The following is a 24316-nucleotide window of genomic DNA, read 5'->3' as shown; positions in this document are numbered from 1 at the left end:
CTTCAACTTTTCATCACATGGTGAGCAGTCGAGTTTCTCTGCTCGGGGGAGAACGATAGCATGATTCCATTCAACCACACCACGCACCCCTACTGTATACCATATTGAGACTCTACAAGAAAGTGCATATCAACAGCTGCACTTGCTCAAATTGCCAACCAAACCCATGAACAGAACTTCATTATCAATTGCTGTCCCATCAACGTAGTTCTCGAGTATAGTCCTCTGAAGTATAACCACCCTCCACAGCTACAACCAACTAATCCCCACCCCTCTCACGTCCTTGCAAAACTCATTCTACTGCATACTGCCACACGCAATCGACCCAAAATTGATCGGAGACCAAGTCGTAAGCCACGGTCGCTGACATTTGAGAGAAGGCCGAAACACAGTGCCCTCCAGCTTCGAGCACTTCCGATCCTTGAAGATCCAGCACTGCCCAGCATTGATATAATACGACTTGGGCTTCCAAAGCTTAGCCTCAGAACATCTAGTCCACGAGGAACCCCCATTAGTATACCATCGGCACGAGGAGCCCTTTTCGGAAAGCTTGTCGGTGATATCCCCGTGAAGGTCAATACACTCTGACCGGTCCTTGGTGTGGCCCTCGAGCAAGTAGTAGTTGCCCGAACACTTCTTGTCCTGGTAGATGGTGAACTGCCAGGTCGGAATGGGGGCAATTTCGGTGGTTTTTGTGACCTCCGTCGTTTTGGTGACGAGCGTGACTTCTATCGTATGTTCTGACTCTGTGGTTGTGGTCTCGTTTGCCTTTTCTTCGGTCTTGGCTGGCTTTGTGGTGTCGTCTCGCGTGGTTGTCTTCATTTTGGGTTTCTCTTTGGCAGCTTCCTTGCCCTTGTCGCAGTTGGAGATGCAGCCCTTGCCTGCTTCACAGAATTCGGCCGTCGTGCCACACTGTCCTGATGGGCCGCACTATACAGACGTGTCAAATCCTGTCAGACAAAAAAGAAATTGATTTTGTGGTCGGGACTCACGCATTGATCCTTAGGGCACGGGTTGAGCTTGGCCATATCCGAATAATTGTGAGGCCTGGCTGTGCCCGGCACCTGGGGACCGCAGACTGCATTTGGCAGAGCAACTGGCATCGGAGGTACACCGGCGCTCAAACAGATAAAGGTACCTTGCTTGAGTTTGTCACAGCCACGCCAGTCGTAAGCCTTAGCGTTGTAGTCCTCGATGTTCTTGACGGTGATCTTGTTTGCCTCGGCGATGCTTTTGCAGGAATCCGTACCCTGCACAGTGTAGGAGTGGCAGTCGGAATCTCTGGTCGCTATCTGTGTAATGTTGTGTTCCTCGATTGAGGTATTGTAAGCAGAATCATAGATGTCGTTCAACGGGTCAGCCGTTGCAGAGATCAGCAAGAGGGTGAAGAAGGTGAACAGTTGAATGAGCTCCATTTTGCAAAGATGCACATGAATATAAACATCTTTCTTGAACGTAGGAATATGCCTTTATATGCATTTCCGAAACCATCCAGCGATGGAGGGCATGATTAGGGTGAGCGGCGCATACTCCTCGAGGGACGTTTGATGACAGGGGTGGTGTTGATGTAAAACACAGCAAAAGCCATTTTTAGCATCACATTCATTGTTCATTTCCAGTATCCGGGAGATCATGGAGTCTTGACAGGTGAATACCCGATCTTCGGGTGTTTATAACAAAGACCAATATCTCACTGGCGTCCGGGCATCCTCGAACCCTTCTTTGTTTCGCAAGTGTTTACACCACCACATCCCAAAGCTGCCATCAATAAGCCCCGTGGATTCTTTCGCGCTTCCGCGCTTGCGGCCGACGCCATGTCCGGGAACGGGGTTCAATAGCCCAGGGAATCACTTCTCTCCCTCATCTGACCTCGACGTCAAAGAGGCTCTTTCAAACACCCAAACAGTGGACCCTGTTGCCAAGGTCTAATTGCGCCCTTTCTGTATATGAATCAAATTAGATGGTGTTGACAGGGCTCTTGATCCGGGGAGCGGCAATATTTCTTTGGGCTCGCAAATGACTCTCCCTTGGCTACGATCCAAGGACTATCAAGGCCCAGGACTGATTAGGCTCTTAAAAATTCTTTGCCCTGTATGAAAGATGTAGTTGGATATACCCACTCAAAAAATATAATACACAGCATGTCTGGATTCTAAGGGCTCATAGAGATAAAGAGTGAATAAGGCTGAGGATGCATGACTAGGGTCCTATGAAATCATATTTTTCAACACGAGGTAGGACCACTAAGAGGGTCTGAGTAGCAGATTGCCTAGCTCAAGGAGAGATGATATTTTGTTTGAACTTCTTTTACATACATACACACCTATCCGTACACCGTTGCCTGTATACTTAGGGGTTGTTGAGCTCACCCTCAGCATCTAAACGTAGGAATAAACCTTCTATCTCTTTTTCACCCTATATCGTTCTCTAACATTCGCATAAGACTCGGGCTCTTTGTACTGACGACAAACAGTTTTATGCGTGACTTATTCTTGGCGGGGAAGCGGTATACCGCTTTATTTAGATTGTTTGTGCATTTGAGATATATAGCTAGCCATGGCCTTCCTGTCTTTCCCGTCCTTCTCAATTCTCCCGCTACCCTAAGCTGTGATATTAAGTAACAGGATCGACAATATTTCGACGTTTCTCCGAGTTCATATTATCGATCGGCGTGGAGAAAACTTGGCGAGTGCTCCGGTGAATCGGCATGTATGCTTTGAAGCGGAGGTCGGCCCGCCGGCCTTCCCCGGACTCGGCTGCCAGTGAATGAAGTGGCGTCAGGAAAGTTCGACGTGCCGCAGTGCCGCCTTCTCAAGTGAGGGTCAATTGGTAAACAGCTGCCTTCGAGGCGTTGTATCCTGCAGTATCCACGCCCTAATAGTGGTCGGCACATTAAAATGGATTGAGATATATTATGGGATGGTAGAAGCATACCTTGTTGGATACGAATCCACTCATACTGGCCACCAGCACCATGCTGCCGGTTGTGTTGGTTTTGATCAACTCGTTGGCCGGAGCTCGAGCAATGAGGAATATCCCCGCCACCCACATTAGTATTCGGTACTCGTCGAAAGTCCCCGATTGGGAATTCGGTGGCTGGGCCGTTTCGTGACAGGCCGGCGCAAGCAACCAGTCCCTTTAAGGGCAATCGCAGGGCGGGCATAAACTTCGCAAAGGTTTCGCGGACAGCGTCCTCGTTTGTCGCATCGGGAGAGCAATAGGTGAGCCGACGGTCGTATTTCTTCGCTGCATGCTCGACCTCGCCTGTTCAATCAGCAGACTTACCCCAGTTCGCGGCTGTGGGGGGTGGGAGGAAGATCCAGACAGACCACATCAGCGCCGCTCTCAATGATTGCGATTGCAAGAGCTGTTCCAAAGAATCCAGTGGCGCCGGTGACCGCGTCACTGCTTGTTAGTTTGATTCTGCGATTGTGCGGCTGGGCGAAACTGACTGATGATCGTGCGGTTGTCAAGCCTAAAAAGCTCTGACACGGGCCGTGGGCGATCACCCTGTGATGGCTTCGCCTCTCTCACATCGAGGCCGTGTACATTGCCATCGCTTCGTTGGTGACTCATTGTGAACGGTTTAAGTGTTCGGCTTGTCTAAAAAGTCAGGAGGTATGCAAGATCTTGGTGTCTCTAGGGACGGCTTCATATTTGAAAAACAATGTGGGGTGGTGGCTTTCCCCGAGGAAGCTTCAGACAGCATGCATTCCACCTTGCTCGAACGAACACTGCCTGGAAGTTCTGACGGGTAGGCGGCCCGCCATATAGTCTTGTTGTGGGCCCAGTGGAGCCCACGGAGTCATCGGCGGCTGGTGGCCCGACGGTGCACTCACGCTGCAGCGGCTTCTACGTCGCTCAGGAAGGAGGGGTATTCAATCTGCTGGTATGCAATTGTCTGTGGGGCAAGAAATAGGTGGAGTAGAATCAGCTCTCATTTTTCCTATGGTTGCTGGATTTCAATTATCCCCGTGTTTGCATTGATTCGAACCTATCATGTGACCTTCGCTCACCAGGTTGGATCAAGCATCACGTGACCTCGCGTGGCATTTTTTCGCATGCCCCTTAATCCATTTCTCTGGTTTTATTTAAATGCTGCATTGTTTTACCTCGAAAAGACCAATCAGCGTTGAGATTGTCTCACTTTCCATCAATAACCATTATCTTATGTATAGCCTGGAAAAATGCGCGGTCACGTTGTTATGTCTGCGTTGAAGCCTTAATGCCCAAGAAATAAGCTTAATTGATATTGCAGCTGAACTCAACGTATGCTCCCTAAACCTGCTCAAGCGCCATGCGAGTTGTTCGCTCCGTCAAAACAAAGTAAAACACAGAGTAGTCTGATCGAGATACAAAGATGAATGAAATAAAATGATTTTCCCCAAGAGTTCTTCCAAAGGCAACTTTCAGGGGTGGAAATTGCCGGGATAGCACCCCCCACGCGGGGTGTGGCCTTGTGAGCCCTTCATAAACCAAGGTACACAAGAAAGACCAGTGGTGGTCAGCCGAGCCTTGCACTGCTCGGGGGTCTGGCAACTGATAGGGACGCCCTCGTCATTTGATACGGCATAACACCACGGCGTGTCCGGTTTCCAATATGTGCCCGGGATTACTTTCTCGCCGTCGGCCTCACACGGCATCCAGCACATCTTCGGTTGGTCCACGCTGGCACTTCCGCAACCAGGGGCGTTGTCCAACAAGCCTGGGCCACCAGTTAGCACAGAACATTGACTAGAAAACGAAGAGCAAATGATAGGGGCCTATTGAGATATTCTGTGTGTGTGTGTACTTACCGACGGCTGAAACAGTGCCGACAGTCAAGAAAGCGATGCCAAGAAGGGTGGTCAAGTTGAGTTTCATGTTGATCGCAATTTATTTGGGGAAGAACAAAGGAATTAGGCAAGGAAGTTGCATCCAGATAAAAGTGTCAGACACTAAAAAGTCCACGAGGATCAGCCCCCATATTTATGCAAACTATTGCGTCGAGCCTATAGAACCGGATCCACAATATCTTCTATTTATGGAAATTTCTAATGAATATCCTCCCGTTGCCCATCGAATTTATGTTTGATTGGCAGCACGCTTCTAAGCGAGTAAAGCAGCAGTCAGAAGAATACTCTGCTTTCCTGACACTTAACGTCTTTCTTAGGTCGCCTTCCACGATTGTGGCAATTCTTTCACTAGCGCTCCGTCATCCTGTTACGTTAGGAAATGGAACAGCCAATGATAAGAGAATATTTATGGCCTTGGTTTATCCATTTGACAATAAACTCAACCATGCGTAGCATATGTAATTCGCTACGTTCATCGTAGGGTGTGTCCAACTCTTCCAGTCAATATAGGCTAAGACTATACATAGACGCCTTACAAAAAAAATCCGTTCCATCCCTTGCCACGTCATCAAAGCCGCCCGAGCGAGGCGACGGCTATGGGTTTATGCGTTTTACGGGCATAGCACGACTGCGCATTGCGATCTCAGTTAAATAGCCATGAAAATAAAACATCTTGCCAAAAATGATTCTGTCATTCCCAACCCTTTATATCAGGGCTTGTTTTAAATTTTGCCCTTTCCCCTAGTAGCGGCCATTAATACATATTGCCATCTCATGAATCAAACAATGTGCACAAATGCACGCCAAACTGGTGACACCTTCCGGTGTCCGCTCGAGCATCTGGAAAACCTCATCACAAGGTCCCGAAGCCCCAACACGGTTGATCCCGAATTGCTGGTGAGGGAGGTTCTGTCGTTCGAGGCTAGCAGCCGCTTGAAGACAAAGTCCGACCTCAGATCCAGTGGAAACGAGGCTAATGGCAGCGTTCGGCGTATCCAGGACAACATAGCCCCCTTTCAAAGCCTTCTCCACAGAAGAACCCTGAAGCTGAGACATCTTCTGGTGCGTAAGAGCAAGCAGTTGGGAAGAGCGCGGAAATGAGCAAGTATTTCGATCGGTTGGTGCGTGGAGCCATCTTGGCCTAGAGCAATGGAATCGTGTGTAGCGATATGAATCACCCGAAGCCGGCTCAATGCGGCAAGCCGGATTGCCCCTGTAGCATAGCTGGCAAAGTTGAGGAAGCCACCGCTCAGAGGAATGATCAGATAAATGCACACCCAGTTGCCAAGCTTCAAATGGCCGGCAAGCGAGGCAGATTCACTAGCGATTCCTTCCAACGACTGTGGATTAGGTGAAATTCCCTGGTTTTATTCAATGTGACAGCATCTCATGATTTCTGACTCCAGGTCTAAGCCATCTTCCGACACAAGTGAAGCCCAAACCCAGTTCTTGATCCGGCTATGCTGGGCTATTTCCTTTCTTGAACGGTGAGTCCCCCAATCGCTCTTGGTACATTTGTAGCTGACCCCAGGGAAGCGACCTCATCGCAAAACATCATTTACCGAGAAGTGGGATCGAGAATCTCGTGGATCGATTACATCTTCCAGCCTGCGGCGATCCACCCAGTCTCTCTCTACTTGCCTGGCTAGCCGAACTGTCTGCCCTTCGACTACTGAACTGAGTGCACCACGCCATATACGCCAATGATCAAGAGTACCTGCTTGATGTAGATTATGTGATCAAGCACGGTTCCGACGGAAGAGAAGAAGAGGCTATCCAGAGACTGATGAGCCCCAGTCTAAATGTCTCAATGGAACTCGACGCCCAGCTGAACAACTGGTATGACTTGATTCCGCAGGTGATCAAGCCCGACTTGATGCAGACGCCTGGCACTATCCGAGATACTCTAATGGTCCTACGGTACCATTCATCAAAGGATATAATCTTTCGGCCGTTTCTGCTCTTTGCGTTTGTCTTCCGCCTACTGTGCTGCCTCCACAGTCCCTTCTGGAGATATGCCACACTACAGTGTACAGCCGTCACCAGTATGTTCGGTTTGCTGCGATTAGGCTGAGTGAGCAGTCTGCGTCGACGGAGATTGTGATACACTCGTGAGTCCTGGTTCATACCACTTGATTCAAGAGCTCCAACTTACAATGGCAGGGTCTTTGCCTCTACGGTTATCATCACCATCGCCGCTCTCAACCCCTGGCTGGTGGGGCATGTTCCAGACATTGAAGACCTTCAAAAGTTTGCTATCTCTACGATGGGGCGTTGGGCCTTTCTGGGCTCTTGCATCGAGGCGATGACTTTGATGCTTGGTGCTATTCAGAATAAGAAGAAAATGTTGCAGGCAAATATTGTAACGATACAAAGGTAATTAATGCATGGCTACGATTACTTTTGATAGAAATGAAGTTATCACATTTCCTGATCTTACTCTTGCATCATGAGCGGGATCTACAAGCCGCAAATACCGTTCAAGGTATGAGGGCTAACGCCGCTGATAATTTAGTCATGTTGTACAAAGTGTATTTCCAGGCATTGAGTTATATAACTCGCTTTAATTGAAACCAGCGATAATTCAATGCTATGGCAGAAAGTTAGCGCCTATTCAGCCGTAGATATACGGAGCGTTTGACTTACCTTCCTACTCGCAATTCTCCACTCCCACGCCCGTCTCCTCCACCCTTTCATGCCAATAGTAATAAAAATAATCCCATTCCACAGCCCTCGCAACGACCCCAACGCACTGACAGCAACGAGCAGCGAATACGACAGGTGATCATGGCGAATAAATGACGACACGCGGTTGATTGTCGGCGTGACCCAGGTGGCCAACAAGGCCAGGAAAAAGAGCGAGGGCATAAGTATATATTGCTTAAACGACACACGCCGCTGTTTCGGGGGCTTGTGTGTTAAGGGGATAGGATTGGAGTTGAACGGAGGAGCGCGGGTGGTGGTGGTAATGCGCCCGGTGGAAGAATCACTTGCCATGTTGGACTCAGAGATGTGGCCAGGGTTCTTTTGGGGATTTGCTTCAATATTTGTCGTTGTGGTGGCGTTGGAGTTGTCGAGGGAGGGATTGTTGCCGGAAATGGCGGAGGTTAGGGCAATGTGGTCGTCTTCGGTTAATTTGAACTCGTCGCGGAGCCTTGAGATCTCGATGCCGATTAGGCAGTAGAATAACATGGAAATGGCGATGATGAACCTGTTGGAAAGTAAATGTTAGGGAAGGGCGTTATAAAAGTGTGGACAGCACGAACCATATAGGACCGTAGTAGAAGGCTAGACGGATGAACATCCAGTCCTGAGATATTGAGCACCAGATCTGTCAGAAAGCCCAGATTAGTTCCTTCGCTCATATGACATCTAGTTAAGGAAAAGTACTTACTATCTCACTGCCATAGATATACCCTCTGTCGGAAGTGTGGATAAAGAGAAACACCAAGGCAGGAATGAATGTAAGTCCGGTAATGATTCCAACATATTTAATCTCTAGCTTGCGCAGAGACTCAGCATCGAAGTGATGAAAGACAACAAGATACGTGTCCAAGGCCATAGCAAATGTCCAGAGCACATCCGCTAGTGGAAACCTGTAGTGGTTGTCAACGATACTAGCTCATAGCCAGCCATAAAAAAACAAACGAATAAGTGTCGATCTCATACATTTGAAGGGCAAAACCCTGGAATTGACACAGTGATGAACTGCCTCCAGCTTCCGGCCCACTGACAGATATCATGGTCGCAATGGAATCGGCCAGGTTGTAAAAGGAATTAAAAAAGATAATACGATGTATGGGGCTGCGAAAATGTCGTGAGAAAATAAAGCCACCGATAATCGTAAAAATACCTAGAATAGAGAGCACCGAGCAGACTCGCCCCACGGTGCCTATCGTGCTGAGCTGCTTATGAGAGAGCGACATGGTGCAGGATGGTGGCCTCCGTGGAGGAATAATGCCATTATCAAAAGATCGAAGTCCGGATTCAGAGGTGTTTTATCCACAAGCCAAAAGAAAAGAAACCACGATCTCATGGCCGTGCATGATGGCAATTGCTTAGCCCAAATGGCGTGATTATGTGAAGCGGAGCCTGCGGCAGCGAGAGATCGCTCAGGAACAACAGTCAATCGTGCCATCTGTCGATCGCCTGAGTTGTGAGCCCCAATCACTCTCGTGTTCGCAGATGCGTATCCACCGTGGCATCATCTGAGAGCTGACCGGAAGTTCTAGGGTTCTTCTACCGCAGTCTCAACCAGAAACACAACCGCCCTCCTTGCCCTCGATCTATGTTTATTTCTACTAAAAAAGACATACTGATGAGTCTAACTTTTGTATAACTACTTGCTTCTCTCTGTCTTAGCCTTGGGCCTGGCATTTACAGCATCATAATGCATACGTAGATGAAGAATACCTAATGCTCCTTCGGCTCCAACCGATCTTGTAGGAAAAAGCAAGCAATGCGTTCCACTTGCAACCATGCACATGATAAATTGCCTAATTGACCGCGCTTGCCGCGGCATGAAAGATAATTCTCAGTCGTGTGTTCGGATACCCATATATCTAGCGATAGGACAATTTTCATAAAGCCGCGAGTACCAATCATTCAAGGGCAGTCGATTTCTCTTCTCGATGACGATATATGACTTACCATATTGACCTGTTTCTTCATCATCTTATCACAGTCTACGACAGCCAACAAAGAAAACGTGTCACATGATCCATGCAATGTTGTTGATGCTCCGCTGCAACACATTGCTAGCTTCTTTCTTAACTTCGTCCTCGATGCCAGCAAGTCGGTTAGCTGCTTTTCCATCCTGCCACGCACAGGGCTTTCTCAATGAAGCTTCAGACCATTCGATCCTTGTTCCAGAAGCACTCAACCTCTTTCCAGATTCTGTCTGATCCTCAATCTCGAAATAAATCAACAATACTCTTCATTTGAGGTACCTGCCTCCTCAAAACACCTCATTTTAGCAGGCGACATTGGTCGACTACATGGTTATAACGACTACCTTGCTTTTCTCGAAAAACAAATAAGCAACTTTGAACTCGCCTTTCTAGTACTCGGAATCACGAGCTCTACAATGCGTCCTACGAAACAGCAGTCGAGAAAGCAAAGCAGCTAGAGCAGGAACCTTTGTTACACGGACGGCTCGTTCTACTTCATCGACGTAGATATGATATCCCAGACTCGCCGATCACAGTGCTAGGCTGCACTCTATAGTCCCAAATTACAGAGGAATCAAAGGAAATTGTCGAATCCAAAATCCAGGATTTTAAGAAAAATCGATAACTGGACAACTGATCAACACAATGCGGCTCACGACTCAGATCTGGCCTGGCTGTGGAGTGAGGTAGAGAAGGTCAGCCAAGAAAATGCCCAAAATACTCTCAAGGCCGATACCCGATCTATTGTGCTGGTCACCCATCATGCGCCTTCTCTTCGCGGTACCTCAAGCACACAACATTCCCAGAATCCTTGGAGTGTTGCCTTTGGAACGGATCTGTTGTCAGAGAAGTGGAAAAGGGTCAAGGTCGGGGTGTTTGGGCACACACACTACTCAACCGAGTGCAGGGGAAATGGCATGAGGGTTGTGAGCAACCAGCGGGGATATGTTCTTCCGTGGAGCATAGAAACAAGGGAGTCTGACGTGGAGAAAGTGATATGGGTATAACATACTTGACGAATAATGGTGATGGCGCCCGAAATCTCTATGTGTTTTTTTACGCAGCGATATCTGCCTGCGCTTGACATTCCATAACTTCTCAGGTCGTAGGTTCTTGAAGACTAGAAGTATCATTAGAAATATTCAGTGGACGAATATACTAATCCAGCGGTCAACTCCCTTGAACTACACCAGTGCAATATTGAAAATTACTCGAAGGATATTGATCTCACAAATCATTAAACCACGAGGCAGAGCCATGCTATTTTAAACGGACGTTTGTGTTGTTTGCACGGAAACAAGGCACAGTCATGTGACATTTCCATTTTGGTCTCCGTCGCATTCATCGCATCAACTTCTTACCTAGATCATATCTCGCTACCACAACGAGATCTGGTCCACAAAACAGTCACCTCCCGGAATCCTTACCATATTCCATTTTTAACCCCTCCTACATTCATCTTTAGTCGAGCCGAATCACTCAACACAACGTCTTTCTTCCGGTGGCGCGCGACACCGGCCCTTTTTTTCACTGCCGATACGTTATCCTTTGTCGCACATCGTCTTCGCAAGTCACCTCCTCAACATGCTTCCTGAAATCTCCCCAAATTCGCCGCTCGCGCTGGCGGTGGCAAATACCATTCGACCCAAGTTGGTGGAGATGGGCTGGAGCACGGAGGATGGTCAAGAGTCGGCGCTCATCGATTACATTGTCTTGATGCTCGCCAACGGAAAGACCCAAGAGCAGCTTGCAACTGAGCTGTCAAGTGATTTCCTGGGTTTGGAGGAAGGCGACACACAAGCTCTCGAGTTTTCCAGATGGCTTTTTGGGCAGGTCGAGATTCTCAACCAGCAAATCAACGGTGTGCCTGTATCAAACGGCCCGATCGTGGAACAACAAGTACCTTCATTCACAGGCCAGGAGTCTGTCGGCCCCGCATCGGGATTCCAGGGAGATGGGCAGGATGCGGAGATGGGTGATGCGACTGTTACCAACGACGGGATGTGAGTTTCTTTTTTCCTCTCTTCTGGAGATACTCGGAATACTGACCCTGTTCGTCGATAGACCAACGGGACCCAAAGCGATGCGCAACGGAGGACCGGGCGGTCGAGGAAGAATGCTCAACCAAATCAATAGGAACATGGACCGCGCGGGCGACGGACCCCTTCATCGTGTTCGCGGACAACAAGGCAGTGGTCGCATTGGTCGAGATCAAATGAAAGGACCCCGGTCCCAGAACATGGGTGGTCGCGGAGGTAGAAATATGGGCGGCATGGGAATGCACGGCAACATGGGCCCCGGGATGGGCCAAATGAGCCCCGAGAACCAGATGCAGATTATGTCGATGTTGGAGGAGCAGGCAAGAATGATGTCCCAACTCATGCCTGGCTTTGTGCCTCCAGCCATCAACCCCGCTTTCCAGCAAAATGGTCAGCAGAACGGTCGTTCGCTCTTCGATCGGGTTGAACGCCAGGGCCATCGTGGAGGACAAGGCCATTTTTCCAAACGTGGGTTGCAACAGAGAAACAAGAACGCAAATGGAGCGGACGTGGATATGGACACGGCGATGGATGGTGAACAAGACGAGAACAACACCGACAGTACCTGTCGCTTCAATCTTCGTTGCACTCGAAAGGACTGCCCGTACGCCCATCAGTCTCCTGCTGCCCCGGAAGGCACGGGGATTGACGTGGCCGACATCTGCTCGTTCGGAGCGGCTTGCAAGAACCGAAAATGTACTGGGCGTCACCCGTCCCCAGCAGTGAAGTCTGCTCACCAGGCAGAGGCGATGTGCCGGTTCTTCCCCAACTGCACCAACCCCCATTGCACATTCAAACACCCCGACATGCCGCTCTGCCGCAATGGAGCCGATTGTTCCACCGAGGGGTGCAAGTTCACTCACCTCCAAACGGCTTGCAAGTTCACCCCCTGTCTTAACCCTAGCTGCCCGTACAGACATGCCGAGGGCCAGCGGGGTGCTTTCTCCGACAAGGTGTGGACACCACAGTCGGGTGGCCATGTCAGCGAGCGCAAATTCGTGGACGAGAACGCTCCCGAGGAATTGATCAAGCCCGAGGACAACAACGAGGGCTCACAAGGCCAGGAGTTGACTGCCTGACTCCGCCTGCTTTGAAGCCCATTTTGAAAAGGAATAATGTGTACAATTTGATCTGAGGATGACGACGAATAGCTCAGCTGGTCGGGGAGGGCGTTGGATATTATTTCATGCATTTGCTTGTATCTTTTCGATGTTTTGAATGTGTACATAGATATCCCCTCTGGCAAGAATGCAAAGCGAAACAGCTCGCTTGAAGATGAGATTTAAATCCGTCAACCTTGGGGACATGGTCGATCCTCGGGATTAAGTAAGAGGCCGAGGACCCCCCCCCCCCCCCCGGATCTTCCTTGGATCCGACCTCGGGAGCTTCGTCCTCAGAGAACCCACGCTTGATTCAATTCACTCATTCAATTGTCGGTCGCTGAAATGCGGTTACCATGTGTCGCTAGTGGACTTCGCGCAGGTCGGCGGCCATTGGTGTCCGTTCTTCATGGCCAACATCGCACGTACAACACCGCGGTGATCGGAGCTGGCATCACCGGACTCACGGCTGCTTGGCAATTGGCGCAAGACCCCCAATGCTCCCAGGTAACATTGTACGAGAAGTCTTCTCGGCTTGGTGGCTGGCTGGACTCTGAAGTCATCCCCGTCGACGGGGGAGAAGTGGTGTTCGAGTATGGGCCACGGACTCTCAGAAGCGCTTCACCCGCATCCATTCCCTTTCTTTCCTTGGTAAGTGCACACACCGCCCGTGCGCAATGATCGCGTAAGGCTAATCATATGTCAAAGATTGTGAATTTAGGTATATTTGACGACTTGATCGCGACATCGAAGCTTAGCCCCGCAGCGCGCAATCGCTTCATCTACTATCCCGATCGTCTTGTGCGCCTCCCCTCGCTAGACCGCGAGGGTCTCCGCAACCTCCGCAGCACTTTGAAAGAACCGGTATTTGAAGGGTTCTTACAGGGACTCCTCTGGGAGCATGCCCAACCAGCCCGAGACCCGTCGGAATGGGCTCAAGATGAGTCTGTCGCAAGCTTTATATCGCGCCGATTCAACTCCCACGTCGCCGACAATCTGGTTTCATCGGTCTATCATGGCATTTATGCCGGTGATATTGATCAATTAAGTGCTCAGACTCTCATGGGTGGTATCCGCAATCTCGAAGGTACCGGGATTCTGGCTGGCCTCGGCCTCAAGGCCTTCACCGGCTCGAGTACCAGGTTGATGGATGACTTTATGGCACTGGATGCTGCTCCACGGTCCCGCGATGTGCTAGACCATGAGGACGCCATTCATAGAGTCGCTAAGGAGTCAAGTACTTTCACGTTCAAGAGAGGGGTTCGCCAGCTTATCGAGGCTTTGGTCGCTGGGTTAAAACAGTCTGGCAAGGTCAATATCAGGCAAAGCACGAATATCCGAGCTTTGAGCAAGAGGGAAAATGCTTCTAATCTTGATGTACGTTGATTCATTGATTCAACCGGGCCCTACTATTCCCCTGAAGACAGTGATGCTAATTTGGGCCAGATCATTACTGAAGACAAGCGCCGCGCGACGTACGACCGGGTTATTTCTGCTATCCCCGCACCTGCTTTGGCCAAACTCATTGCTCCTACAAACCACCCAACCAACGTGAACCCGCAGAAGTCTATGGCACTACTACAGCAACATAATTATGCCACAACTGTGATGGTGGTCAACCTGTATTACTCTGACCCCAATATCCTGCCCGCGGAGGGCTTTGGATATTTGATCCCACGATCCATCCCGTTCGAACAAAACCCGGAATGCGGGCTGGGTGTTATTTTCGCTTCGTCGTCTAGTACCGGCCAACACCCCTCAATGCCATCGCTCTCGGTCAGTCAAGACAGCGCGCCAGGCACCAAGCTCACTGTGATGCTGGGCGGCCACTATTGGGATGGGTTCAAGGAGAATGATTACCCAGACCATGACACGGCCGTGGACATGGCTCGCGCCATGCTTCGAAGGCATATCGGCATCACCCAGGCCCCGAAGGTCGTTCGAACCCGTCTGCAGCACAATGCTATCCCACAGTATACTGTGGGCCATCTGGATCGCATGTACGAGCTGTCCGACGCTGTGCGATCGGAATTTGACCACCGGCTCGTTCTCGGTGGAAACTGGTACAACGGCGTGGGTGTGGGCGAATGTGTCCGGCAAGGCATCTTGGCTGCTACGTACGGTGTGGGCCAGCGTCAGCTCCGAACTAATATTGGCGATGGGAACTCTCCGTGGAAGGAGTATGATTACCACAACTGGGAATTGGAGGGTGGCATCACCATGCCCCCCGTGCGACTTTTTGAAAGCACTAAAAAGGATTTCGCTTGATTGGTGGATACGGTTCCCTCTATCTGAATGGTACATATCTTGCCAGGGAGTGGTTTGGTGTACAACAGATGGGATGATTGTTCTCAAGTATGTATGCATTAGATAGTAGAAGCCTCGAGTGTGTAAATAGATCGCCACATGTTGCGACAATCTTGTTTATTTTCCAGACCCCATTTTCTGCAAAGTACAGGCTGGCAATGGTTCTCTGTTTCTGCGCTGCTAGTAACAAATTGATGAAGCCCTTGCTATCAACCCACGACCAAGCATTTGGCGCAAACGAACCAAGTGGTGCCCATCCTCCACAAGTCATGCATGTCGAAACACCATCGAGTCGCCGCTTCTCATTGCGTGGATAGTTCGCAACACCATTGCTCGCCTTGGGAGTGGATGGGCATGGGACTGTGATGGGCCGCCGCAGTTGGGTAGTGAACGTTGCAGCTGAACACTCGAACTGACTCCAGGCGACATCGAACCAATTGAGTCTAGCGGCAAAAAAGCTTCCAGCATGTATAGAAGATCCGGTCTGCGTCTTGCTGTATGGAACAACCATCGAGAGATTCTCTAAGGGGAATTGGGCTCGACTCCAGTAACCTCCAAGTAGAAACCAAGACATCCCATGGTTCATTCAGGCGTTCTCTTTACCGTTGGTGTCTTTCTTGTCGCCATTGGCGTCAAAGCCCAGCGAATCCAGCTGACGAACCAGTTCTTGGATCTTGATGATCTTCTCCAGTTGCTCGGGCAGCAAGGCCTCGCCCTGATGCTTCTTGTCGCGAAGGTCCCGCGCCTGTCTCAGCTTCTTCTTGAGGTTTCGGGCCTTTTTCTCCTTCTCGGCTTCGATATCCACGGGTTCGTCGGCAGGCTCTTCGTCCTTCTTACCAGCCGACGCACGCCAGTTCTCTGACTCGAAGCCCTTCTTCTCGGCGGCAGCAGGTTCTTCCCCTTCCTCCTTGGCTTTCTTCTTCGCCTCCCGGCGCTTGGCGTTCTTGTTGCTTGCGGCAGTCCCGGCTCCCGGCGTAGTCTTGTCCTCCCCACTGCTCAGTGCTTCTGCACCAGGCACCCCACCTTTCCCGCGATTCTTGAATGCAGCGGCAGCACGGTTCTTGTAGAGTTCGACATCTTCCGGCGGCTTGTATCCTGGGCGCACGCGGATTTCGCGACGCTTGGTCCCATCAGCGCGGACCGAGGAGGGAATGTACCGTTCCCCGGTCGCAGAATCGGTGGTAATCCCCGAGGAGGAAACGTTTGAAGCCATGGTAGGCAAGCGCAGCGGAATCAAAGACACCAACTGCTGAAGAGAGCCGTGCGATGCTGAGGGAAAAGGGAAATCCAAAAGGAAAACAAATGTAAATTCACAGTGGACGTCGCGGAAGCCCGGGGGCGGGTGGGCCAATCAGGGCGCCGGGAATTCCCGCAGCTTTTCAACGCAACTTCGCAGATTCCACTCTTCTCTCACTCTCGCCTCGACCTCATCCCACCCCCCGTGCCAATCTCCCTCTCTGAATTGCCCACAATGGCTGGCTCAGTATGTTGCTATTCCTTTCCTACCTCATTCGAGTCTCGATGCTCGCAGGAACTGACCCTCTCATGACAGATCTCCAACGTGATCTACCAGTCCGTCTTCCCTTCCGACCGTGATCGCAATGGCGCCATTGGATTCTAACCGCCGCTTTTCACTACTTCTAGGACCTTCATTCGCAGGAATGCCGTTTTCCTAACGACCATCTTCGCGAGTGCTTTCGCGTTTGAGCTGTGCGTTACATTCGGACCCTCTCTCGAGTCATACAGAAGCCCTGACCATGCAATTGCGAAACAGTGCCTTCGATACCACTTCCAACAAGATCTGGGATTCCGTCAACCGCGGCGTATGTTGCTCTCCCGCACCTTTTACCCCTGGTCGGACCCACGGCTGCTCCGGACAGAACCCTCGCTAACCACTATTTCGACCTACAGCGGCAATGGAAGGACATCAAGTACCGTTATCTGAACAAAGACGAGGAGGAGGAAGAGTAAAGGAACCCCGGTTTTGCTGTGGTGTAGATCTACGCTGGTACCAGGGGGGTGCGATGGAACCGAATGGGTGCGATGGACTCCATGTTATTATCCCTCTCCCCACTTGAGGGCTTGTATGCGATAGAATTTGGACATCTATATTTTCACACACAAGATCTCAGATCTCTCTATTTGCGTGGTTGATTTGCTTGAAGGTGGGCTGAGGCGTAGCGAGGATCGGTGTGGCGCTGGAGACCGCTGGAGACCGCTGGTTCCATCGATGTCATAGTAAAAATGCTCAATCCCTCGACTCCGATCTTGGTGATTTCTTCACTCTTTCCATCTCTGGTCTTCAGGATTGGCAGAGCCCTTTCTTTTCTTTCCTATGGCATTGTAGCCGATTTATGATTGTCCCTTCTGATCTTCGAGGTCGATCTCTTTTTCGCCCGTCACTTTTCTCTCCCCCCACCACGAGAATCGTCCGTGAACCTGAGCCGAGAATAGCTCCCACACCAACCATTTGGCTGCCCTATCGCGATTAACTCTGCTCGGGCTTTTACTTGGCGACTGCATAACTGGGGCGATCCCACACGCTCGTTCCTCGCCCCATTAGCGCCTTGTCGCCAACGGCCTCCCCGTCACCTGTGACAGCCGAGCGGCCGCGGACACATCTTGCATCTTCCTCAACTAAGAAGTCATGCACATGCTCACAGAATGCGAGAGGATACTCGGTGATGGTCTTCTCCGTTTGCCCTCGCAACACAACTACCGATACAGCCCACAGGCTGAAAGAGACCTCTTAGAACTTCTGTTCCGGTCGCTGGTGGCACACAACGAAGAGCTGGTACATCACTTGTTCCCTGATGGCACACCAGCAGGTGCATGGAAGCTAGCTGAGGCCCAGGGTGCCAGAGAAGGAGCGGAATATAGCGAGGCAGCGCGGGGCAAGCGATGTGGTCACATCTTCCGAGCGGGGGAGGCCACATACCGATGCGTCACCTGCGCCGCCGACGATACCTGTGTGCTATGCAGCCGATGCTTCGATTCCTCCGACCACACCGGACACCAGTATCAGATCTCGCTATCTTCGGGGAACTGTGGCTGCTGTGACTGCGGCGATGACGAGGCTTGGCGCCTCCCACTCTTCTGCGCCATCCACACCGACAGCGACCAGGCCAAGGGGAAAGAGCGCGAACGACGAGAGCTGCCCTCAGAATTGGTGGCCTCGGTCCGACTGACCATCTCGCGCGTGTTGGACTATTTCTGTGATGTCATTTCGTGCTCCCCGGAGCAATTGCGCCTGCCGAAGACCATCGAAGGTATCAAACAAGATGAGGAGGCATCTCGACTACGTCCAGATTGGTATGGAGCGGGCGACCAAGCCGAGGAAGAGCCTGAGTTTGCGCTCATGCTGTGGAACGATGAGAAGCATACCATCCGGGATGTCGCCCGCCAGGTCACTCGCGCTTGTCGCGAGCGGGACAGCTTCGGTGTGCACCGGGCACACGAGACAAATGATATTGGACGCAGTGTGGTCAAGTGGTCGAAGGATCTGCATCGGCTGCTGGCCGTGTCCAAGATCATCGAGGAGATCAGGGTCACCGTCACCGTGCGCTCTGCACGCGACACATTCCGTGAGCAGATGTGCGGGACGATCGTGGAATGGCTGGCCGATATTGCCGGATGCAGTATTCTCGAAGACAACGAGATCTTCCGACAGGTCATTTGCGAAGAATTGCTCACTCCCTGGCGAAAGGGCAGCGGCGGCTTCAATGCGGATATTGGAGCCAAGGGCATTGATGATCACCAAAGGACTGAGAATATTACGGGCCGAACACTTATGCTCAATTTGCCTGTCCATGGTCAGGTGCTTTTGGCGACTGATGACGACGACGATGATGAAGATGATGCGGTCGACGATACCAACGAACAGGATGACGATGAGGACTATGTCGAAGCGCACGATGATGCGGATGATGAAGATGATGAAATGGAAATCGAGCTCACCCGTCTTCAGGCTGAGGCAGAGGAAGACGAAGATATGGATATGGGCAATGACGACGATGAACTCGCTCTGGCCGAGCGTATTCTGGCAGGGCTTACTCGTCCACAACCGCCGTCTCCCGCCCCACCACCTGAGGCCACGGAGCAGCTACCGGCTCAACCAGAACGGGCCAGTGCTACGCCCTCTCGCGAGCTCAGTACCCAGCCATCTGAACCTCCCGGTTACATCCCCATCCCCCGAACACCTTCGCTTGTACGAAAACCGTCACCTGCGAGAACGGAAGGTCACTGGCAAGTACGTCCACCCATGCCAGCTGCAGGCGAAAAGGTTCCTCCATACGAAGACCTCTGGCAGCGAACTCGCTTGGACTGGCTGGTTCTCTTTGATCTGAGATTGTGGAAGAAGACGCGTACCGATCTGCGCGATCTTTATATCAGCACCGTCGTCAATGTTCCTCAGTTCAAGCGCATCATGGGTCTTCGTCTGTCCGCCCTGTATACGGCTCTGGCTCAGCTCTATCTCATTGCAGATCGTGAGCCAGATCACTCTATTGTCAATCTCTCTCTGCAGCTTCTCACGACACCTTCCATCACCGAAGAGATTGTGCTGCGAGGAAACTTCCTCACTAAAGTCATGGCCATTCTATATACATTCCTAACCACCAGGCAAGTTGGTGAACCGCAAGTCGTCAATCCAAACGCCACGCTGGCATTCGATGCTGGCTCTGTGACCAACAGACGTCTCTTCCACTTCTTCCTAGACCTCCGCTACCTCCTGCAGTCCGAGTATGTTCAGCATCGTGTGCGAACCGAGGAGCAGTATCTCCCCCAATTCCTAGACCTAGTCAAGTTGTCTCAAGGTATCTGCCCCAACGTGCGCGCCGTTGGTGAGCATGTTGAATATGAGACCGACGCTTGGATCAGTGCTTCAATCCTAATGCGGGAGATCAACCGGCTCTGTCGACAGTTCTGTGAATCTTTCCGCGACCCTGAGCGTGATAACGGTCATAATCTTGTGAGAGCAATCAGAACCACAACGATGACTGCTATTCTTCACTCCGCGGGTGTGGAGCGTAAGCGCTTCGAGCAGGCAGAAATCAAAGAGGAAGTCAGGTTCAAAACGTTGCCACCATTCGACTTTGAAGTTGGTCCCTCTGGTCAGGTCCCATGTCACCGGGTGGTCGAATTCGTTGTTGAGCGCGGGTCGATCAGTTTCCACCATGCCCTGCACTACACTCTGTCCTGGCTTGTGGAGTGCGGCCGCAATGTCAACGCTGCGTTGATGCGCAATGTTCTCTTTGAAGCCGCCTGGTCGGCCAGGAACGAGATTCACGCTGCCAAAATTGCAAACAAGCCCGTTGATGATAACCTGCTTGCTCTCGGGCCGGAGGATCTGCTCCTGGTCATGTTTGACTACCCCTTGAGAGTTTGTGCTTGGTTAGCACAGATGAAGGCCGGTATGTGGGTTCGCAATGGTCTCAGTCTTCGACATCAGATGTCGCAGTACCGCGGGGTCTCCTCCCGTGACTTTGCCTACTACCGGGACATCTTCTTGTTGCAGACTGCGCTGGTGACGTGTGATCCCAGCAGAGTCCTTGCATCCATTGCGCATCGATTCGGCGTGGTTGATTGGATGTCTCGCAACTATCTGCCTCGTCCTGGCTACGAGGATGCCCAAATTGTCGATGTTGCTGAGGAGTTCGTTCATTTGTTGGTTATTCTGCTCACGGATCGAACCTCTTTGACTGCGATCGATGACAGCACGCACTTGACGCATGACAACATCAGCCGTGACATTGCTCATGTCTTGTGCTTCAAGCCACTTTCTTTCTCTGATCTTTCAACTCGTCTGAGTGACAAGTTGCTGGATTCGGACATGTTCCAGGATGTGTTGGAGGAGATCGCCAATTTCCGTCCGCCAGAGGGCCTGAGCGACTCGGGCACCTTTGAGTTGAAACCTGAATACCTCGATCTCATTGATCCGTACAGTGCGCACTATACAAAGAACCAGCGGGACGAGGCAGAGAACATATATAAAGAATGGGTGGCCAAAAAGACTGGCAAGAAGGCTTCCGACATTGTTTTTGAGCCGAAGCTGCGACCCATCAGCTCCGGCTTCTTTTCTAATCTGCCTAGCTTCACGGGGACTATGCTCTTTGCCCAAATAGTTCACCAATGCCTGGAGTATGCTCTCTCATGCCAGGAATGTACTCCAAGTATTCCTCCGACACGTGTTGAGACTTTCCTTCAGGTCATCCTGCATCTAATCCTTGCCTCAGTTTTGGAAGACAACTCCCAGGAAGGAGAAATGACTGAAGACTCGAGTCAGTCATTCAACTGGCATGCCTTGTCAAAGACCCGAGAAATCAAAGCGGGCAACTTGACTATAGTTGGTCTGTTGGAAAAGATCTCTGTTATGAACGAGTTTGCTGCCTGCGGCCCTAAGATTCGCCATATTCTCAAACGTCTCTGGCAGAAGCGCCCTCAAACCTATACCTCAGCAACTGCCTCTCTCAAATTTCCCTTCGACCGGATCGACACCAATTCCCCTGCCATTGACGTGGAAAATGAAAAGGAGAGCAAGAAGAAGCAAGCTCTGGAAAGACAGGCGAAGGTGATGGCACAGTTCCAGCAGCAACAGCAAAACTTCCTGAACAGCCAAGGCGATATCGACTGGGGCGAGGAAGACTTCAGCGACCTCGAATCTGAAGGGGAAGCCACCCCTGAGACGAAAATCTGGAAGTATCCCAGTGGAACCTGCATTCTTTGTCAGGAGGAGACGAATGATTCGAGGCTCTTTGGCACTTTTGCGTTGGTTCAGGAGAGTACGATCTTGCGACAGACGGACATCAGGGACCCCGATCGAATCCGTGAGGCTCTGAAGACACCCTCAAGCCTGGACAGATCTGCTGAGGAGGTGCGGCCATTTGGTGTGGCCGGGGAGAACCATACCACAATCCGGCGACTGGACTCTTCCGGGGGTGAAGTCATCAGCGAAAAAATTGGGTTGAGCAAAGGCTTCAATCCAAAGAGTACCCTGCGTGGACCGGTGACCACCGGCTGCGGACACATTATGCACTACTCCTGTTTTGAGGTCTATTATACTGCCACTCAAAGGCGGCACAGTCAACAAATCGCTCGCAACCATCCCGAGAACACGATGCTCAAGGAATTTGTGTGTCCATTGTGCAAGGCTCTGGGGAATGCATTCCTTCCCATCACCTGGAAGGGCAAAGAAGAGTCCTATCCCGGACCACTGAACACCACCGTTTCATTTGACCAGTGGATCACTACCGGTCTCAGGAACGCTTTGAATCAGCCGCAAAATTTCCCTGTGCTCATGGAGAAAGAAAAGGCTCATCAGCAGCCATATTCCGATCTCTTCATCGACTATCTCTCCAAGACTTTGGTCCCTCCCCTTTCCACTAAGATTGATCAACTCATGGCTTCCTCGCTTCCCTCAACTACCACCGCGCATTATCTTTCGTCATCGCGGATGGCGATGCCGGGTCTTTTCCCTACCGCCGACGACATCTCGCCATCTAGCCCTCTTCAACAGGTGTCTAGCCCTACGGACAGCCCTATGTCGGAGCTTGTCCAGATCTACAACCGGCTGAAGAAGACACTCAAAATGAACCACATCGGTTCGATTTTCAACGCCGGCCCTGAGGTCATTCACAATGATGACCTCATACATACAGACTCTTTGATCCGGAGTTTTGGGTTTAGCATCGCTGCTGTTGAAATCGCGCAGCGTGGTGTTGAATCGGAGCCCGGATCTACTTTGCTGGACAAGATACCTCCGCTGACGCTAACACATCTACGTGTCTTGGCGGAGACGGCACTGACATATGCCGCGGTCGGCTGCCTTCATTCTTCTGGCGCACCCAAGAACCGCGCGACGCACGAATTCCAGGAGATGCACCGCCAGAGGATCTGTCAGCTGCTTGTCGGTCATCCTTGCTTGAGTGGCACGCCACTGCTGAACGATGTCCGGAACATCGAGCCCCTGCTTGCCGTAGACACCTTTGTCTTCCTGGCGGAGTGTTCGCTTTCCTTGTTGCCGGTGCTTCGGATCGATGTGCGCCATCTCGTCCAGATGTGCTACGTGGCTGAAATTGTCAAGGTCGCGGTCACCTTCATTCTCTGGCCGCTGGGGCTTAAGGAAGAACTTGCTGGTCAGGGTGAGAGATATCTGTCTGGGTCTGAACTTTCAGAGGAACGCTATACGGCGACAAGACATTTCTTCGACTCGGTCGTCGCCGAGCTCAAGGCAAACTCAGTGGGACGTGCCGAGGGCTCCTCATTCCCTGCTGAGAGTGGCTTCGTGAAAGATGGAGAGGAATCCGCCACCCCCGGTATAATCATTGCGCTACGACGACTCGTTTCGAGCTACGCTTTGACCTTCCTGCGAAAGACCACTATTCTTCTTCGCGTCCAGCACGGCGTTGAATTTCCCAACACAGGGTTCACCGATGTGGGTACGTCGGAGCTCGACCGACTCACAGCAGCGCTGCACCTGCCTTCGCTCGATGAGATCTTCACGTCGATCAACCCCGCGCGGAAGAGCAACAGCCCCTTCGACGCCGTCATCTCGGGATGGATCTTCCACTGGAACGCGTCGCGCTCTGGGGTTCGTGTCGAAGACCATCGACTGTGGCCAAGCCTGTCCCACCCCGCAATTTATGAGCTGGTCGGCTTGCCCAAGTACTTTGACAGTCTGATCGAAGAGGCAAACCGACGCCGCTGTCCCAACTCCAAGAAGGAGCTCAGCGATCCCAGTATCTGTCTTTTCTGTGGAGATATCTTTTGCTCGCAGGCAGTATGTTGCATGCACAACAAGCTGGGCGGCTGTAACCAGCATGTTCAAAAGTTTGTCCACCCCTCCACCCCACCTTCCCTTTTCTCATCCAATCCTATCTGTAGCAACATTGCTAACAAACCCGCTTTTCACCCCACAATAGGTGCGGCAAGGACATTGGTCTCTTCATCAACATCCGCAAGTGCACCGTTCTCTACCTGCACAACCGCAACGGCTCCTGGCACTATGCCCCATACCTGGACCGCCACGGCGAGGTCGACCCAGGCCTGCGACGCAACCGCCAGCTCATCCTCAACCAGAAGCGATATGATCGGTTGCTACGAGATGTCTGGCTCTCGCACGCCGTCCCGGCGACGATCAGCCGCAAGCTCGAATCTGAGATCAATAACGGCGGCTGGGAGACTATCTGATGAACTCGACACAAAAACCAAAAACCAAAAGGGAAAGAGAATTCATGGCCGGGGTATTAGACTTTCTCTTTGTTTTGTTTTGCTTTCGCAGGCGAATATGAAAACGGCGACCTTGATTTATTGTCTTTATTTTTCTTCTTTTTTCGTCTCTTGTGTGTATCTTTCACTTGGGCATGTTG

General features: G+C 51.3%; 11 protein-coding genes across 11 annotated transcripts; 5 read left to right on the top strand and 6 right to left on the bottom strand.

The window, feature by feature from the left end:
* Positions 1 to 297: 297 nt before the first annotated feature.
* Positions 298 to 1415, bottom strand: NUU61_002689 (uncharacterized protein; the record flags this gene model as incomplete). The annotated part of the gene is made up of 2 exons (XM_056653271.1): positions 298 to 930; positions 993 to 1415. The coding sequence occupies 2 exons, from the start codon at positions 1413 to 1415 to the stop codon at positions 298 to 300; spliced, it is 1056 nt and encodes a 351-aa protein (XP_056514338.1).
* Positions 1416 to 2613: 1198 nt separating this feature from the next.
* Positions 2614 to 3576, bottom strand: NUU61_002688 (short-chain dehydrogenase; the record flags this gene model as incomplete). Its single annotated transcript, XM_056653270.1, has 3 exons — positions 2614 to 2756; positions 2935 to 3264; positions 3453 to 3576. The coding sequence occupies 3 exons, from the start codon at positions 3574 to 3576 to the stop codon at positions 2614 to 2616; spliced, it is 597 nt and encodes a 198-aa protein (XP_056514337.1).
* Positions 3577 to 4409: 833 nt separating this feature from the next.
* Positions 4410 to 4863, bottom strand: NUU61_002687 (uncharacterized protein; the record flags this gene model as incomplete). Its single annotated transcript, XM_056653269.1, has 2 exons — positions 4410 to 4705; positions 4797 to 4863. 2 exons carry the CDS (start codon positions 4861 to 4863, stop codon positions 4410 to 4412), a joined length of 363 nt encoding a protein of 120 aa, XP_056514336.1.
* Positions 4864 to 5576: 713 nt separating this feature from the next.
* Positions 5577 to 5891, bottom strand: NUU61_002686 (uncharacterized protein; the record flags this gene model as incomplete). The annotated part of the gene is made up of 1 exon (XM_056653268.1): positions 5577 to 5891. One exon carries the CDS (start codon positions 5889 to 5891, stop codon positions 5577 to 5579), a length of 315 nt encoding a protein of 104 aa, XP_056514335.1.
* A 754-nt stretch (positions 5892 to 6645) lies between these two features.
* NUU61_002685 (Transcriptional activator protein acu-15) lies at positions 6646 to 7215 on the top strand (the record flags this gene model as incomplete). The annotated part of the gene is made up of 3 exons (XM_056653267.1): positions 6646 to 6755; positions 6872 to 6946; positions 6999 to 7215. The coding sequence occupies 3 exons, from the start codon at positions 6646 to 6648 to the stop codon at positions 7213 to 7215; spliced, it is 402 nt and encodes a 133-aa protein (XP_056514334.1).
* Positions 7216 to 7445: 230 nt separating this feature from the next.
* Positions 7446 to 8761, bottom strand: gprI (putative cAMP receptor (Car4); the record flags this gene model as incomplete). Its single annotated transcript, XM_056653266.1, has 3 exons — positions 7446 to 8046; positions 8252 to 8431; positions 8484 to 8761. The coding sequence occupies 3 exons, from the start codon at positions 8759 to 8761 to the stop codon at positions 7446 to 7448; spliced, it is 1059 nt and encodes a 352-aa protein (XP_056514333.1).
* A 2328-nt stretch (positions 8762 to 11089) lies between these two features.
* NUU61_002683 (mRNA-binding protein NAB2) lies at positions 11090 to 12623 on the top strand (the record flags this gene model as incomplete). The annotated part of the gene is made up of 2 exons (XM_056653265.1): positions 11090 to 11508; positions 11570 to 12623. The coding sequence occupies 2 exons, from the start codon at positions 11090 to 11092 to the stop codon at positions 12621 to 12623; spliced, it is 1473 nt and encodes a 490-aa protein (XP_056514332.1).
* A 366-nt stretch (positions 12624 to 12989) lies between these two features.
* Positions 12990 to 14912, top strand: hem14 (oxygen-dependent protoporphyrinogen oxidase; the record flags this gene model as incomplete). The annotated part of the gene is made up of 3 exons (XM_056653264.1): positions 12990 to 13295; positions 13353 to 13945; positions 14072 to 14912. 3 exons carry the CDS (start codon positions 12990 to 12992, stop codon positions 14910 to 14912), a joined length of 1740 nt encoding a protein of 579 aa, XP_056514331.1.
* Positions 14913 to 15537: 625 nt separating this feature from the next.
* NUU61_002681 (putative RNA binding protein Pym) lies at positions 15538 to 16164 on the bottom strand (the record flags this gene model as incomplete). Its single annotated transcript, XM_056653263.1, has 1 exon — positions 15538 to 16164. One exon carries the CDS (start codon positions 16162 to 16164, stop codon positions 15538 to 15540), a length of 627 nt encoding a protein of 208 aa, XP_056514330.1.
* A 258-nt stretch (positions 16165 to 16422) lies between these two features.
* On the top strand, positions 16423 to 16922 carry NUU61_002680 (cytochrome b-c1 complex subunit 9; the record flags this gene model as incomplete). The annotated part of the gene is made up of 5 exons (XM_056653262.1): positions 16423 to 16434; positions 16504 to 16523; positions 16596 to 16661; positions 16726 to 16774; positions 16863 to 16922. The coding sequence occupies 5 exons, from the start codon at positions 16423 to 16425 to the stop codon at positions 16920 to 16922; spliced, it is 207 nt and encodes a 68-aa protein (XP_056514329.1).
* Positions 16923 to 17598: 676 nt separating this feature from the next.
* NUU61_002679 (putative ubiquitin-protein ligase E3 component (UBR1)) lies at positions 17599 to 24137 on the top strand (the record flags this gene model as incomplete). Its single annotated transcript, XM_056653261.1, has 2 exons — positions 17599 to 23777; positions 23870 to 24137. The coding sequence occupies 2 exons, from the start codon at positions 17599 to 17601 to the stop codon at positions 24135 to 24137; spliced, it is 6447 nt and encodes a 2148-aa protein (XP_056514328.1).
* Between the last annotated feature and the right edge of the window lie 179 nt (positions 24138 to 24316).

The sequence above is a fragment of the Penicillium alfredii genome (assembly GCF_028826965.1).
Source record: "Penicillium alfredii strain IBT 34128 chromosome Unknown utg000004l_segment0_segment0, whole genome shotgun sequence".
Lineage (NCBI taxonomy): Eukaryota > Fungi > Ascomycota > Eurotiomycetes > Eurotiales > Aspergillaceae > Penicillium > Penicillium alfredii.
Note: the sequence above shows the minus strand (reverse complement) of the source record. Positions and strands in the feature narration are given on the sequence as shown.